This window comes from Bolinopsis microptera, chromosome 3 (assembly GCF_026151205.1).
Source record: "Bolinopsis microptera isolate Bmic1 chromosome 3, MBARI_Bmic_1.0, whole genome shotgun sequence".
NCBI classification, from domain to species: domain Eukaryota; kingdom Metazoa; phylum Ctenophora; class Tentaculata; order Lobata; family Bolinopsidae; genus Bolinopsis; species Bolinopsis microptera.
The window spans coordinates 6,468,890-6,485,736 of record NC_087074.1 but is presented as its reverse complement, the minus strand read 5'-3'; the positions used below and the strand labels follow the sequence as shown (position 1 = coordinate 6,485,736).

The 16,847-nt window shown below is 38.9% G+C and overlaps 2 protein-coding genes across 4 annotated transcripts in view; both read right to left on the bottom strand.

Annotated features, from left to right (window-relative positions):
* Nucleotides 1-9,122, bottom strand: part of LOC134813445 (bridge-like lipid transfer protein family member 1) — a 58,659-nt gene extending 49,537 nt beyond the window's left edge. For 2 of the 3 annotated variants that reach the window (XM_063821223.1, XM_063821224.1), the window contains exons 1-20: nucleotides 8,872-9,122; nucleotides 8,516-8,594; nucleotides 8,338-8,402; nucleotides 5,880-5,967; nucleotides 5,560-5,655; nucleotides 5,357-5,438; nucleotides 5,130-5,219; nucleotides 4,935-5,025; nucleotides 4,729-4,821; nucleotides 3,839-3,999; nucleotides 3,491-3,598; nucleotides 3,164-3,334; nucleotides 2,821-2,950; nucleotides 2,473-2,628; nucleotides 2,116-2,213; nucleotides 1,812-1,970; nucleotides 1,440-1,595; nucleotides 908-1,081; nucleotides 533-646; nucleotides 128-314 (exon numbers count right to left, since the gene is read on the bottom strand). In XM_063821223.1, the coding sequence (XP_063677293.1) occupies nucleotides 128-314; nucleotides 533-646; nucleotides 908-1,081; nucleotides 1,440-1,595; nucleotides 1,812-1,970; nucleotides 2,116-2,213; nucleotides 2,473-2,628; nucleotides 2,821-2,950; nucleotides 3,164-3,334; nucleotides 3,491-3,598; nucleotides 3,839-3,999; nucleotides 4,729-4,821; nucleotides 4,935-5,025; nucleotides 5,130-5,219; nucleotides 5,357-5,438; nucleotides 5,560-5,655; nucleotides 5,880-5,967; nucleotides 8,338-8,402; nucleotides 8,516-8,594; nucleotides 8,872-9,019 (2,446 nt within the window). In that variant the 5' untranslated portion in view covers nucleotides 9,020-9,122. Of the gene's footprint in view, nucleotides 1-127; nucleotides 315-532; nucleotides 647-907; nucleotides 1,082-1,439; nucleotides 1,596-1,811; nucleotides 1,971-2,115; nucleotides 2,214-2,472; nucleotides 2,629-2,820; nucleotides 2,951-3,163; nucleotides 3,335-3,490; nucleotides 3,599-3,838; nucleotides 4,000-4,248; nucleotides 4,262-4,728; nucleotides 4,822-4,934; nucleotides 5,026-5,129; nucleotides 5,220-5,356; nucleotides 5,439-5,559; nucleotides 5,656-5,879; nucleotides 5,968-8,337; nucleotides 8,403-8,515; nucleotides 8,595-8,871 lie in introns of those variants that run through there. The other variant, XM_063821225.1, reaches the window with a different exon arrangement.
* Nucleotides 9,123-9,252: 130 nt separating this feature from the next.
* LOC134812535 (zinc finger protein 366-like) lies at nucleotides 9,253-15,956 on the bottom strand. Its single transcript, XM_063820019.1, has 2 exons — nucleotides 15,255-15,956; nucleotides 9,253-10,136 (listed from the first exon to the last, which is right to left on the bottom strand). Exons 1-2 carry the CDS (start codon nucleotides 15,907-15,909, stop codon nucleotides 9,415-9,417), a joined length of 1,377 nt encoding a protein of 458 aa, XP_063676089.1. The 5' UTR covers nucleotides 15,910-15,956; the 3' UTR covers nucleotides 9,253-9,414.
* Between the last annotated feature and the right edge of the window lie 891 nt (nucleotides 15,957-16,847).

The window sequence follows — 16,847 nt, the reverse complement described above, 5'->3', positions numbered from 1 at the left end:
GTGACTTGGATGGGAAAAGGATCTATCACTTTCTAATAAGCCTAGATTGTAATTAAATAAAGATAAGTTCAAATAACATTATTTCATATATAATCTGAAAGTGGATATTAAAACTAAAAGTACGAACCAACACCACTATACAGCCCACACATGAGGACGCTAACTCCCTGTAACTGCAGGAAGCCATGTGCCAGATGCATGTCCAGAGTGGAGCGTTTAAAAGAGTCGCTGAAGAGGAATGTGATCGGGGAGATTGTAAGCTCCATCTTGGCCTCCTGGCGTGTCTTTACCAGTTCAAACACTATACCGTCTATCTGGAGCAGGGGGTTTTAATAGAGATGATATCAGTGAACTCACTGACTACATGATCGTAGTAAGGGTTCGTGGTCGTAAGGAAGCGGATTCAATAGTGCTTTTACAATTTAGAGGCACCGATAAAGAGGAAATATTGCTGAGTAGTCTTATCCCCGGGAATTAAAATACTAGGATCATAAAAGTTGCCCAACAACCTATGTATTATTATTAACAATACCTGTGCTATAGGAAGCTTTATCTGCACGTTAGGCTCGTCACAATGTCTGGGGAACTCTCCCAGGATATCTTTAACAATAACCTTACACGTGACATCTAGATCGTAGATAGGGCACTAAAGAGAGAGGGACAGTTACAGTTTTATATTTGCATTTATGAGTCTATCAACTGTAGGTATTTTAGCGACACAGTATTTCAAATTAGGGAAGAACTTGATATCGATGTATCAGAGATTCGAGCAATGATGGTATTTTTAGATTTGGAAATAATCTGTAACATAAACAATTTAATTCAGATCTAACAAGCTTTAAAAATTAAAGATGATTTGTAATTTTAAACGAAGGAATTCTAAAAGATCTTAAATCTGTTAGCTTACCTCCTTGGTAGGCCTCTTGACCCGGAGGTTCTTGTTCTTATCAATAAGGGCTCTGTTGTACAAGTACGCTAGTGGTGTACACTTGTCATCATAACCAAAGTAGTTGTCTTTGAAGAACCAGAGATGACGGAAGAAGACACCGTGGAGGCGGATAACTGAAGGTCCCAACATCACCTGTAGTTTACGGGAGTTACCCAGTTAATTCCCACTTATAATGGGACTTATATAGCTCTTATAGCTGGAAGTAGTTAACAAATTAATAATCTCTGCATTCTTTATCGTAAAATTATAAAACTCATCCAAGTCAGCAAGAAAGTAAATAGTTAACATACCTCAAAAAGTAAATAATTAACATACCTCAAAAAGTAAATAATTAACATACCTCAAAAAGTAAATAGTTAACATACCTCAAAAAGTAAATAGTTAACATACCTCAGCAAGTAAATAGTTAACATACCTCAAAAAGTAAATAGTTAACATACCTCAAAAAGTAAATAGTTGACATACCTCAAAAAGTAAATAGTTAACATACCTCGACCCCGAGATGGTTAGTTTTGTCCTCAGAAGCGAAATTGTAGTTGTAGCCGGGTCTCTCGTAAGGTAGAGCCGAGTTACTGAGGAATGTGAAGCGAAGGAACAAGTCCTGAAGTGACCAGCACTCCTCCCATCCCTCCAAATCATGTGCAGTCTAAGGGGGAGTATGTGTTAGTGGACAAGTTGTGCACTGTGGAGTGGGAGGGGATGGCAAGGGGGCCGGGGCGTTTATTTACTGGACAATGGCCGAGTAAGCAATAATCGTGATCATATATTAAGGGGAATCCCAAGCTATTTTAGTGAACAAGGACCCAGTAAACTTGATCTTATATTAAGATCCTTCCCAAGCTATGACAAGCTATGTACTGACCACGTTTTTGTCTTTGTTTGAGCTCCCAGTTTCCTCCCCTACTCTGTCAACGTGGGCTCGATCCAGCCAAGCTGGCACTTTGCCCATATTAAACTGCTTCAAACTGTCTCGTAGAGTATGGTACTTCGGCAACCAGATAGATCCAGTTATATCTTCAGCCTGAGAGAGTTTTTCAAGGTTACGAAATTGCCAATAAAATAGGAGGATTTTCTAATTTTTATGTTTTTAGGTATAATTTTGCATCTTTAATCTCTACAGATCGCTCATAGAAAATATTCAAATTGTTACGTTTCGTATCACTCACGTTGAAATCAAATCTGACTTCTGTAGTTGCAGGTTGATAGTTGGTCCATGGTAGTTCGAAGTGAACATCCAGCATCTCACAGTGCAGACCAAAAAATACTGAAAAATAATCGGGTCATTCAGTTGTTATTTACATTACTCATGCTACTCGTAACCACTCACTCTATAGCTCATAGTGATAGTGGACAAGTGGCTTAATAATTCACGTGCTCGTCTTGCTACTAGGGCTTGTCGATATAATTTGCACAACGAGTGTTTGTATCTAACATCTTCCATAAGTTTCATTCTAAGTTGTATACTAGTACAACCAGCCTTGGATCGACTGACCTAAACAACGATCTTATTAAAATCTACCCACCAGTTTCTGAGTTTTCTATCCTATTCTGAATGCAATCCACCCAATTGTGCTGGGAGACAGGCAGGACAATTAGAGCATCAGTAAACTTGAAGTCAAACCTCCACACATACGGCACAAAAGTGAGTAGATCAGGCTGAATTACTGGACTCCAATCATCTGAAATTATCGTGCGGTTACAATAGAACTTAATTCTAAGCATAGTCTAACCAGTCAACAAAGAGGCCATAGGAAGTACCTTAAATATATTGCAGTATTGTACATCATCAATTTAAATCTTAAAATAACTAATGGTGCTGGACACCCCACTAATTGAGAAAATGTAGGCCACAACCCAATAGGGCCGCTTACCCAGAAGGTCGGTGAGAAAGGCGATGAGGTCGAATACGAAGTGTACAGTGGGTCTACTGACACTGAAGAAGTCACACTCCCAGGACTGCCGGTGATGCCATACACGAGGGTACTGGAACTGGAATATAGCCTGAAATACGTGCATTTATAGTGATCAGAAATACGTGCTTTTATAGTGGCAGGAGTACGTGCTTAGGGCAGGACACTATGTCCGGAAATAGACTTTTGATTGAGAGTTTTACCACCTATCTTGTTAAGTTTTAGATCAGACTAAAATCAAAACTCATCTTACTCAGTATAGAGCTCACTCCTCGTCCAACCATACTAATAATATAACACTAACGTGAACTTCGTCAGCCTCCAGGAAGGGTCTGTAATCCATGCTAGTCTGACACTCCACTTTGTAGAGATCAGCCACTATCTGAGTAGTGAAGCCCTGAGGGCTGACTGTCCAGGGGATCTGCATCTGTACTCTACTGCCATTCGCTATGTCCAGGTTTATTGAGGAGGTCGCCTGGTGGTATGTATGGCTGGTCAAACTATTGAGGTTAAATTAGGTTTTACTATTGAGCCTTGAGGTTAAACGAGGATTTATTATTGAGGTTAAACGAGGTTTAACAATTGAGGTGAGATGATTGTGCGCTTAAAATATGCAATGAATCACACCCACCTCCTCTCTGAAGAACAGGATTGTGAGTGTAGCTTTAGCCTCGAAGTCTATAATCACATTTAGATGCTGATGTCGCCGGAGATCTCCGACCTTCAGGGGTTTTGATACCTGAAACGGGGTATGTTAAATGTTGTGAGTTGTAATTTTTGTAGTTTATTAAAATATCTGGTCTGATATAAATAGGTGTTTTAAAACGTATGAAAATTTTTGCAGTCGGAGACAGCTGCTCATGTTGAAAAAAATTGAAACCAAAGTAACGGCTGATTCTACAATCTACAAATAATCCGGAATCCGGATAAAAACTGTGCGATGCATTCAATATTTCAAGTCTGTTCAAGATGACCGAACCTCGGCTACTTTATAGTCGTAAGGGAAGAAGAACTTGTAGAGGATATCTCGTTGCCGATCTAACCATGGTCCGTAGTGAATGTGAGTTTCTCTCATGAACTTCAGGGTCATTTCCCACTCAGGGGAACTCTCTGCACTTCTCTGCAGTTTTGTTACACGGCCTGAATAGGTTATAGAGTAAATATTTAGATATACATAAGTTTTCATTAACATACATTGTTCAAGGTTTTGAACATACTATTCATTCGCTTCTTTCTCTATCGTCAGAACGTCACGAGTTTAATTTCATTACAGAACCTTTCGAAACAATAAAACAAAGAGAGAAGACGAGGGGTTTACAGCTGACCAAGCATGTCCTGAATGTACTAAATTACTAACCATGCATGTCCTGAATGTACTAAATTACTAACCAGGCATGTCCTGAATGTACTAAATAACTAACCAGGCATGTCCTGAATGTACTAAATAACTAACCAGGCATGTCCTGAATGAACTAAATAACTAACCAGGCATGTCCTGAATGTACTAAGTAACTAACCAGGCATGTCCTGAATGTACTAAATAACTAACCAGGCATGTCCTGAATGTACTAAATTACTAACCAGGCATGTCCTGAATGTACTAAATAACTAACCAGGCATGTCCTGAATGTACTAAATTACTAACCAGGCATGTCCTGAATGAACTAAATAACTAACCAGGCATGTCCTGAATGTACTAAGTAACTAACCAGGCATGTCCTGAATGTACTAAGTAACTAACCAGGCATGTCCTGAATGTACTAAATTACTAACCAGGCATGTCCTGAATGTACTAAATGACTAACCAGGCATGTCCTGAATGTACTAAATTACTAACCAGGCATGTCCTGAATGTACTAAATAACTAACCAGGCATGTCCTGAATGTATTGAATCCTGACTTCTCTGGATCTGAGAAGAGGTACCCCTGCTTCTGGCTGGGAGGGTGGAGTCTCGTACTGACCTGGTAATTTAGGAGCTGATTATTTAACAAACAGAACATGATAACAAGATATTGCTCTGGTATGCTGTTTAACAGTAGTTTAGAAATGTTATCTGTCCGAAGTTTATGATTACCTTTAAATTCAGGAGATCTGTTGAGGGTAATTCTAATTTTGTTTATCTTACTCCGTATCATGTGCATATAAGGATCTAGCTGCTGTTTCTTCTGAAGGGTTAAATACGGTCATTAAGTTGTAAATCTGGCGAAACGAGATAACATGTCCAGATAAAGCGATGGCTTCGGAAGGAGTAATGAAATACTGAGCTTACTGATGAAGGTGTGGAGTATATCGCTGTTGCTGTCTCGATATCGACAAACATCACCGTTTCTGTCAGCTTGTTTCCGACCACGAACTTTCCCTGAATGTAGAACTTTGTATAATGTTCAGACAATTTTGCACACCAAATAAATAATCAGTAATGACTTTGTCAAATGATTCCCAAGTGTATTCAAATCCCCATTATCATTTTATCCCTGTAATAACAATTTTGCAAACCTTCTGAACCTCTACTACCAGAACAGGTATGAGGTTTCTGAGACCCCATTTGTCCGGTGTGTTGTCTTCAACCACTGGCTCCCTGTTTTAATGGATAATTAGTATTAATACTAACAATCATTATTAAAATAGCAATTTATTAAAATAGCAAGTGTAAAGTTAGATACACCCAGTTTGTAAGATTGAACTTGAAGTAATCTCACGTTGTATTGGAGTCTGGATCAGGTAATCTATCTTCAGGCATTCCCACGTCCAACTCGGACTTGGCCACTTTCTCCAGATCATCGTACAAGCTAGTCCTGCAGAGTTGTTTTATCATTAGTAACGAGGGGTTACATTTCGCAACAGCTGTGCGTGTTGTCCGATGATGCGTTTATTGCTAAAATATCTACATTAGCTCACTTTACCGAGGCCGCATGTTTACAGATTTAATTACACGTTCACAGATATTAAAACAGCCATTGTTTGATGATAATATGACGTCTGTTTGACACACAGTGAGCAACTCATGGTGTCACAATACCTGTTGTATATGTGCACTTCCAGACCGTGGAGAGTTAGGAGAGCTCGACTCTGGAAGATTATGTGGTACAGCGACCACGTCTGGGACTCTGAAATATTTGGGATCAAGTTCTGTGCGGGAATTTGTGATTAACAACGGAAAATATGTGCACATTGTTCGCGTGAGAGTGGATGCCGCCGAAAATTTGTACGGGCGTTTATTTTCGGGGTTAAGTTTACGGCACCCACTTCTGCAGCTTGTTAGAAAACAAGTGGTCCATGGTGCAAGCGAATAACGAGACATGGCAGCGTTCCAAAAAAGGAATAAACGTCCAAAAGTGAGACTTATAGTCACGTGACATTTGCTTTGATGTGTCACGTGACGTTACGCGCGCATTTATAAAGCGCGCAACGCGCGTACAATAATTTCTAAAAGTACTTAGCGCGTGTCAACAATGTCGTTTTAGTCGGGGACCGAATAGAATGTCACACATTACAAGGATGGGCGCTTGTTGGACTGCTGATCTTCACTCAAGAAAAGACACTTAATCTGGCAGACAGTTCAATACACCAGCTTTCAGCAGTTGATTATAAATTTGAGCAGATTGAGAGTTCAGTGATTTGCGTGAACACAAAAGCTGCGTAACAGTGATTGTAGCAAAAAAACACAGGGAGTCACGATCTACAAACCCGGCTTTCTTCCTTCTGAGTCGTTTTCAGGTACACCTGAAGCAGCTGACTGACGCAAATATTTCACATTCTGTCACAAACTCCTAGATTTCTTTTAAATATTACATGTACGAATACTTCCCGATGAAGAATAACGATCCTAATTGAAATTCGATCGCGTGTGTTTGGGAATCGTTATCTTAGATAACGACTGCTATGTTACTATGCCAGCTACTGAACTATATGTTATGGCCGTATAGAGCAGATTGTATAAGTTGCCGATTCACTGTCACAAAAACAGGGTGGGCCACAAGTCAGTGTGCAAACGTTCGGGCTTATAATGTTTGAGACTTGTAACTTCAGATAGCTTACTGTTACTACTCATTCGATGAATCGGGGGAATAAATGGGAATGAGCTAAGGATACAAGGATACAAAAATGATAATTACATTTACTGAATTAATAATAGCGGTAATCCTGAAATAATTAACACATCACAAGCTAATGGGGTTGCTAGAGTTAGAGCTTTCAATGTTTGAGGACAAGTGTCATTCGCATTACAATTTGCCTCGATCCAAGCATCTAAAATATCTAAGAATTGCGAACATGAACCATTCCTCGAATGATTGATGATACAGGGTGGGCCAAAAGTCAGTACCCATACGTTGGCCTTAATAGCTCAGTCACTGAGTGCCCAATTGAACTAATTCTTTCTGGTATGACTTACTACCAACACTGGTTCGAGGAATTTGTCAAATCGAAACATATTCGTGTTCATTTATTTCAAATGAAGGTTCATTTTCGCATTTAGTTGATAGTTTGGATAGTCGGATCGAGCCAAATTTTATTAAATAGTGTTTGGCCATTTAAATTACGTTTGTCCTGAAAAAATGAGAGTTCTAGCTTCTCAGATGACCGAGATATGACGCATAACGAGTTTGTTCATTACTTCATTACGTGTGATCAGGTGATTGGGTTAAAGCTAGATCCGCATTATGGGAGTCGTGCAGAGAGCCCAATTACGGTGTCGTAATTGGGTAATCATTGAGTACTCAATCAATTTTGTTAACGAGATAAACAAATTGCTTGATAACTTCGTAATTTTAAATCCGTTTCGCACCATCTTTTCAGATTATATTCCGAATTAAATGACCTATTGTAATATGTTACAACGGAGTCTCTAACATGTTCACAAACACCAGTATAAGCAATTCAATGTTGATTGGGTGTGGCCTCCAAAAATCGAATTTTAGAATTTTGGTGACGGAATCCTCGAACAAGTAGGTACAGAATACCATCTGCAAAGCAACAACTCTCAAATATAAAACACGGCGGTGGTATAAGACCCAACGTATGGGTACTGATTTATGGCCCACCCTGTATAGGTATATGAAATCATCAAGCATTTGAATAGGAAAAGAATTTATTGAGAATTGCTACAATGTCCTGATATCATATCGATTCGTTATAATATCAGGACATTAATTCTCTGATCATGTATCACTTCAGAGGTGATTCACCTCTACATTAGAGGTTTAAGAATTTTAAACTTCATGACCTCAAATGTAATTCGATACTCAAATTCGATTTTTTGAGCCGTCTAGGAATTTACACCAAGTTTCTTCGACATAAAATGCCGCGGTTTTGCTTTGAGGACATACTTGAACATCTAAGTAACAAAGCACAATACATTCCATGTATCGTGATTATAAATAAACTTGTGGGAAACTAAAAGTTCAATGAGGTGAGCTAGATTTCCACTCAACTCAAAGTATAGAGCTCTCAGATAATCACATATTTACATGACATACCTCTGCTTATGTCGTCAGGGGAAAGTCTTGTGAACCATTTAAAGATAAAGGCTCCATCGACACTCCTGCGAGATAAGAGTAATATTATGTAATGAGTTGACGAGAGATACTGTACATAATTTTGACAGTAAATGTGATTCAAATGACGAAATTTTTACAAATCGTCAGAGAGACTTACCTCAAGGCAAAATCTTTAGTGATGTAACGTAATTCTCTGAACATGATCTTGCCACCAAGTATTGATACACTGATGGAACCTGTGTAATAACACACGTCAAGACTAAAAGTACAGAATTGGCAGACAAAAGCTCGAAATTACGATATAAAATTGTAATAGAAGTACAATAAAAGTTTGCATTTTAAAGGCAGCTTTTCGCAGCTTTATTTATATCACTTTAATACATAAATTTTAAATTCAATCATTATTTCGTTGACAGTAATATTTTATTTGCGAGTGTTATGAAAAAAAAATGTACATAATAGGTGAGATGGTGAGATCCAGATGCACCAAGAATTTGAACTAAAATGACATACCGAATTTAACCTCAGCATCTTTGATGTATCCAAGTTGACGAAGTATCCAAGTACACAAGAGACCCTGTATTCGGGAGTTATAAAATGCAATGTAAGCGAGCCATATACTGGAGATGAGAAGGGCTATTATAAGTGTTGGAGTCACCATTATAGGATCCTAACACGTGACATCACGTGACATCAACATAGTTTCTTTCCCGCCAATAAGAGGTCTTCTCTGTTGATGTGGTTCTATTTCATCGTTACATTCTTGGAATAATGTTGTTAGGTTAACTATTACAAGAAGTTGTTAGTGTAGTGTAATGAAGGTTAGATACATAATCAGTACAGAAAAAAATGGTATTTTTGAAATTTGTTAAAGAAGAAGTAAAACACAGTGGTAAGAGATTAAAATTCGGTGAATAAAGTTATAAAATAAAAGTAAATGTCGATGAAAATAAACTACAATAATAATCAAATAAAAACCATAACTTATTAACATGTGCTGCCAATTAAATTAGTCATCAAATTTGTGTGTACAATGTATAAAACTGTGTTTTGATCTTAACTGGATGCTCCTGCTGCTATCAATGAAGGCATGACATCCTCAGGAGTCTCCGTCATTTCATCGATCCCGTATAAATCTGAGACACTAAAATTACCAAAACAATCCTCCGCATCCTCCCCAGTCTTCAAGAACAAAGCTAAAGCTTCAGCATGCTCACTCCTAAAATGTTCTTTAAGCTTGTAAATAGTCCTGAACCTAATTAAACACGTTTTACACGTGTTAATATCAATAGTAGAGCAGTCATTGTCTCTCCTGTGTTTAGCCAGGCCGTGTTGTGTCCTAAAATCCACCCCACACCGGGGACACGAATACAGTCCCTTGTACTGTTGGTGGTACATGTGATAGTGGCGCTTTAACACCACTTTGTAGGGCGTGGTAAAACTACAATCAGCACACCCAAACAGACTCTTAACCTCAGTGTGCACCACTGACATGTGTCTTTTGAGGTCCTGCTTACGGTAGTATGATTTGTTGCAAACTGTACAATCGTACAGTAAGCGGGATGGTTCGGTGCCTTTAGCGGCTCCTCCTGAACACTGTAGTTCGTGATGGACAAGGTTGTCGTGACGTTTTATCTCTTTACCACATTTTTGGCAAATGTAACCTGAGGTGCTGGTGAGAGTGTGGATGTTGCGCATGTGCCGCTTTAAGTTGTCTGGTCTGGAGAAGGTTTGGGAACATAGCTCACATTTTGATACTGGTTTTGCTTTTTTACCTCCTGAAATTTAAAGGATGGTTAAATTCAAACAGTGGAAATTACACGGCAACAGCCGCTACAATTTTATAGAAGTTACTGTCAGGACATGATGTAAAATTCAGATGATTTAGTTTATGAAATAAAGGCAGAAATAACTTTACTCTAATAAACGTGGACCTTTTTCACAGAGACCATATAATATGGCTATTTGGTGTATCAATCTGGCTGTTGGTGAATATAACAACATCTGTCTTAAAGAAAGTTCGTGGAATTCAGCAAAATTCGGCATGTATCTTTTTGATGGTATAATATGCAAAAGACAATCAATGACGATCTAAATAATTAATAGACGTTACATGCTTCCTAAAGTATAAGTTGACAGTTCTACTTCCTATGCTCGGCGTGTTGTAACATACAGGGTGGCCTAGAAGTATCTACCCACACGCAACCCTTTAATAACTCACGTTATTCGTGTCAGAAATGCACACAAATTTCAGAGAATATAGATATGGGTCAAAATTAGAATTCCTGAAAGTTTCGTAAAATTTTATTCATTAAAAAGGGTGTGGCACGCCACTCCCTCTTTTTCACTATTGTCACCATAAAGTGAAAATGCTTTCAGCTAGAAACTCTAAAAGTTTCTAGACACATTTGGTTTGATAATTGAAGTGCTTTCCCAAAATTTCAAGTTGATTGTTTACAACTAAGCCAAGTTATGACCATTTCAAGATCTTGCAGATACGTGATCTGGCACTTAATCAGTGAGTCAGCGATATCTTCACTCAATCAATGGCCTGATTGGTTAGAGACTGCCTATAGGACAGCAACCGAAGCGCTATATAACGAGAATTTCGTTGATTTTAAGGAAAGTGACAATAGTGAAAAAGAGGAAGTGGCGTGCCACACCCTTTTTAATGAATGAGATTGTACGAAACTTTCAGGAAATCTAAGTTTGACCCATATCTATATTCTACATGAAATTTTTGTGCAATTCTATTACGAATTACGTGAGTTATTAAAGGGTTGCGTGTGGGCAGTTACTTATGGGCCACCCTGTACTATAGAGGTCATACATAAACTCATACTCAGATTGTGGGATTATCTCATGATTTTAAGTACTCGTTTGGTATTCATAAAGTTAAGTAATTACTAGCCTAAGTAAATTCTTTAGAGTAAAACAAACATTTAACTTTTTTCGGGAATTCAGATAGGCTGACAGAGTCACAGAAAGGAGAAATCACGAAAGTAAGCTTAATTTAATAATCCTCACTCCATCACCACTCAATCACATGATACAATTCCAGTTCTACTCTCCCACAAGCTGCTCAACAAACAATTATCTAAAGATCAAGTTGATAAGTGTGAGACTGATATTATCTCTGAGATGTTCATAGGACTAAATGCACTCTCTCAGAAGTTCACAGCCCCTATCAAGATTCTAAAAAAAGTGCGATGAGATTGGATTTTGAGACTAAAAGTGCGATTTTCACGTGTCACGTGCAGTGGCGAAATGTACTCCCCCCACCCCCCCCCCCCCCCCTACCCACCCTGCAAGATTTCTTGCCCCACAAATTATTCTCTATTTAAAAAGATTTCAGATTTCGCGATTCCCTTTGTGAGCGAAATTGTAAGTATGTCGCTTTATGTCGCTCGAAAATTTACGTGCGTATTTTTATGAAGTATATAGAGTTACATATTGTAAATCTGTTATGCCCATTGTAGCACAATGGTTTAGCGCGCGATCGCTTAGCAGTTGACTCCGGTTGGAACCTCGTCGACGGTCATTTTTTTGGCAATTATTAATTATTTTACTAAAATTATCATCAGAGCACCTTGTAATATACTTTATCCGATAAATTATACTGTTCGTACTTCAGCTAGAGAAGACTGGCATTTAAGGATTTGTCCGGGGAAGGCCTCGTTTGCACTAGAACATGTCAATTGTCAAATTATGGTAAACGGATTTATCTGGTAATGTTTGTTTTGTTTTAAGGCTAGAATTTAGAATGGAATCAATGTGATGAGGATCCAGAGTTAATTACCTGTTAGGATTAATAAGTCAGTTCTACAGTTGAAAAGACACTTTTTCAAACTTTTAATGAAGAAATATTCACTATGCCTAATAGGCATTGCCTATGGCAGTATTAAGAATACTCTGAGAAAGATTGAGTCGACTTTAGCCAGGAACAGTACCTTGAGATTTCGACCATTACCAGACCTCCTTTAATGGTAACCATGGTAACTATAGTAACCACTGTTAATCTTGATCTTATAAACCGATTAATATCGACAACAACTAGTATCCTTTAAGACTTAGACAGTACAGAAAAGTAAGCCGTCAGAGTAACACAACCAGTAATAATTCAAAACAATCAATACCAAAAGTACAATGACCATAAAAAGTCGGCTTGATGATAAAGACGAAGGGACCAGCAAGATGAGGAATATTATTATGAAAATGTAAGCGCGCGACCGGATATGTAGTGCTGAAAGAGGGTGCCGAAATCTCGTGGTTAAACTTGCGATATTGGGGTGAGATTTATACTAAACTAACTAACTTGGTAACTTGGTAAGGTTTATCCTCGTAGCAGGAAGGGTCATCAGATGTCTGACCACCGTGATGGCGTGTAGTCTACCAAGGAATTCGACCAGCTGCACGTATAACCGGAAACCGGAGGGTTATCCGGTATCAAAGCAAGAAACTTAGACAAACTGACTTTGAAGCTGGCAAACGTTTTCTCGGCTTTCACTTCACTCGGCACCTTATTCCACAGTTTGGATCCTTTTACTGCGAACGAGCTATCATACAGTGTCTGGTTTCTCATCGAACTCGACTTTGATAGAGAAGGAACAACTGCTTTAGTGCCATATCTGGATGTTTCCACAAACTCGATGCTACAGCTATTTGGAACAACGTTATGGTACGTTTTCCACATCACCAAGATGATGTATCTCTCCCTTCTCCGTTGCAGGGACATTAACTTCAAATGAGCTAGCCTCTCCCAGTAGTTTAAGCTGTATAGACCACCAATGCGGCTTGTAAAGGTACGCTGGACCCCCTCCAAAAGCTGAATCTCTGTCGTCTTGACTGGGTCCCACAGCGGACAACAGTACTCCAATAAGCTTCTGACTAGAGACTTGTAGAGGGTCATCATTATAACCACTTTATCCCGTGTCTTAAACACACTGAACACCCAAGACAGTTTACTTCTAGCTTTGGTGACCATATCCCCGACGTGTTTAGACCAGCTCAGATCGCTTGACACTTTTACACCAAGGTCTCTGACGTTTTCTACGGGATAAAGAGTGACGTCACTAGAAACCTTGTAGAGGAGACTTTCTACGTAGAAGGGAAGTTCACTTGATAAGTTCCTCTTATTGTGTAGGTGGTTTAGGAGTTCGAACTTCTGCTCGTGTAACTTCATGTTGTTACATAGGGACCAATCTATAATGCTGTAAAGATCAGTCTGAAGAAGTTGGCAGTCTTCAAGGCAGCTAATTTGCTTGGAAACCCTAGTATCGTCTGCAAAGAAGCTCACTCTAGAATGCTTAACCACGTCCTCTAGGTCGAACAACAGGAAGAACAGTGGACCTAAAACACTGCCCTGAGGCACCCCGCTTAACACCTTAGCGCTGTCTGAATGCACACCGTTTCAGCTTAAGAAGAAGTAGATCCAAGTCGACTTTGTCAAAAGCTTTCGCAAAGTCGAGGTAGATTGAATCGGTGTCATTTCCTTTCGTGAAACCTTCGTAAATGTCGTCAAAGTGCTCCAACATTTGGGTGAGACAGCTTCTATTTGACCTGAATCCGTGCTGTTTGTCCGATAACAGATCATTAGAATCAAGGTACTGGGTCATGTGCTTTCTGACGACCCTTTCATACACCTTCACTACGTGAGAAGTCAGCGTCACAGGTCTATAGTTTACAGCTTCACATCTGCTACCTTTCTTGAAGAGAGGAGTGACATATCCGGTCTTGTAGTAGCTTGGGACGATGCCAGACGACATAGATTCTGTCCAGATGAGATAGATAGGGACCGCTAAGCTAGAGGTACATCTTTTCAGCAGGATGGAGGGGATGCCATCGGGTCCCGGTGCAGAGTCAAGCTTTAGTTCCGATATAGCGTCCTTTACGTGGTCGAGAGTGAGGACAGGTTCTTTATCTCGACAAGTAATGGGCGGCACCGCAAATTCAGGCATGGATTTGTAGGGGCAGTTAGGGTCACTATAGACTGAGCAAAACTGAGTCTGGATCTCGTCAAAACTCGTCAAAATCTCGCACTAATTGCGCGCGGCAAAGTTGTTATACTTTAACCACGTGATCTCACACCGCACTAAGTTCCGAATTTACAAAGTCTTAAGCAAATTTTTGTGTCGCTTAAATCTTTTAAATTACATTTTTCTATTTTCTCACACATTCTTTTGTTAATTTTTTTTCTATGTTTATTTTAAGATTTTGTGCGATGAGCCTGTCTCGCAATCTCACATGAATCTTGACCTGGGGTTCACAGGGCATGTTAAAAGATTGCCATTGTATATACAATCTAACTTTCAACCTTCTATCACAAATTCCACGATAACACCAGGTCCAAGTTATAAAACGCCACATATTTTAGTTTTACAGGCTTGCAAATACTTTTGTTTCGTAAATAGGAACATACCTTGACCATTTTACATGCTAAATTGACTACTCGCATTGAGTTTAACTTCCTATTGTACATTCTTCGGACCATCTATTCTTGTATTGGAATTTCGATCTCAAACAATCGATCATTTACTTAGATTAAAGTCGTACTCAAGGTTGAGTTTAGTCGGAGTATGAGTTCTTACTTAACGGTTTGTACTCTAGTTTTATGAAAATACCAAAGCTGAGACTCAGGAAAACCTAAGTATTTACTCGTCAGTAACAACAAATACTTGGATCTTATGCATGACCCCTATGGAGCAAAACACAATTTCTACACAATATACAGTTTTAATATTGTAGCCGTTTAAATGTCTCTTTTCGTATTGTCATGTAAATTCTCTGCTTGTCATTTAGTACTGACCACAATATACAGTGAATACCTAATGCTCTTGTATTTCTGAATATTCAAACCAACCTAAATACAATAACATACAATAAATTCAAAGTTTCACCTTCGATTTGAAGTGAGGTCTGGTATGTTTTAGGGGAGTGGACTTTCTCTTTGTCAGCGCTCGTCACATCACAGCTCACCTCATTTTCTGTTCTTTTTGGTGGTGGTGGAAAATTGTGTGCTTCATGTAAACTGTAAGGTGATGCAGCACTCGTATTGGATGCAACAGTTGAAGGTATGTTGGAGATACATTCAACAAGGCCCGGCACCACATTCGGCACATTTTGAGAGACACATGCAGCTAAGCCGGGTTCATGATATGAAAAGTGTGGCGGATATGTTACATCGCTTGCCATGAACTCAAGAAAACTTGGTGGTTTGGCCATCTCATGTGCCGATGCGCAAGCAGTGTGGTAGTTTTCTTCAACGTATTGTTGGTGGGGAAATGAAAGTACATTTGTGAATTCTGGTCTTTGCGCAAAGAACACGGGAACCAGTAAGGAAACTGCACTAGGATCATTGAAAGAATAGCGCATGTCTGACTCATTCATGAAGTGAGTAGGTTGCATATCACTTCCATTCATCATCTTGTTTTGATGTTGCAACGCCTCTGCTTGAACATTGACTGAATGACTAGGTCCATGTGACAAGGGAAATTCATTTCCATTCATTTTCAGTCCTGAAATAATATAATGTGATTTAAATATTAGAGACATGAATTGGTACTACATCTACTAGGCTATAATTACTGCTAGGTTATAATTTGTTCAATTTTGCTAACCAAAGTTTATGTAAACATTTTGAAATTTTTGGAGCAGCAAAATTAAGTGTGGTAGCTATCATACAACTGTATGGTTCACATGTAACAGAAGCCAGATTTTAGGAATTTTAGACCTCTTTCCCCCTCTGAATCCTGAAGCCACTCTAAACATAGTTACTATGTAGAGACTACACTAGTATAAGTTTTTCCAAAACCCCTTCCCTTACTTAATTTGTAAAATTGGGGTTTTTACTTTTGAGTCCCAGTCGGATCACATGGTTACGTACTCTTTCCACATTACTAATACCCAATTAGGGGTTATGGTTCACAAGCTCTAAAGTAAATGGTAGATAGGGGAAGTAACAATCTTGACAAGTTGTCAGCTTAAAAGTGGAACATCAGGGTTCCATTTTTAAGCTGCTCAAGGAATCGTATGATATAAAACTAGACTAATCAGGGTTTACAGTAAATCGTAGCACAGTAAATTGAGTTGTATCTTACTGTATTGAAATGATTATCAATAAACTTGCAATATTCATATGTTTAACAGACTCATGGTATCACGCTCAAGGTCACCTATGTGACCCACAAGAGGATAGCATGAAGATGCTCAGTCTGCTTCTGGGGTGTGTCAACCCTTAATGAGAGGATGTTGGAAATCTTTGTGAGGTAAGGTGACCAATACAATTGAATGAGGGGGAATTAATAAATGCCAAACAACAATAATCAAAGATTAAAGTACGAGAATAGACATTAGGTCACTCAGTTTGGTTCAATTCTTCAGGTGAAAATAAGGCACTGAGTGGGTGTTGCGAAGTTGACAATAGTATTTGTATGTTTTATGTCAAAGATGTCGTTGAAAGAGAGTTCATAATTGTGAAAATATTGCCCTTG

Excerpts from the sequence above, each read along its gene's own strand:
- LOC134812535 (XM_063820019.1), bottom strand. The coding sequence starts at position 15,909 with ATGTCTCTAATATTTAAATCACATTATATTATTTCAGGACTGAAAATG. Across the intron at positions 10,137-15,254 it reads GACCTCACTTCAAATCGAAG|GAGGTAAAAAAGCAAAACCA; the intron begins GTGAAACTTTGA and ends TTTAAATTTCAG.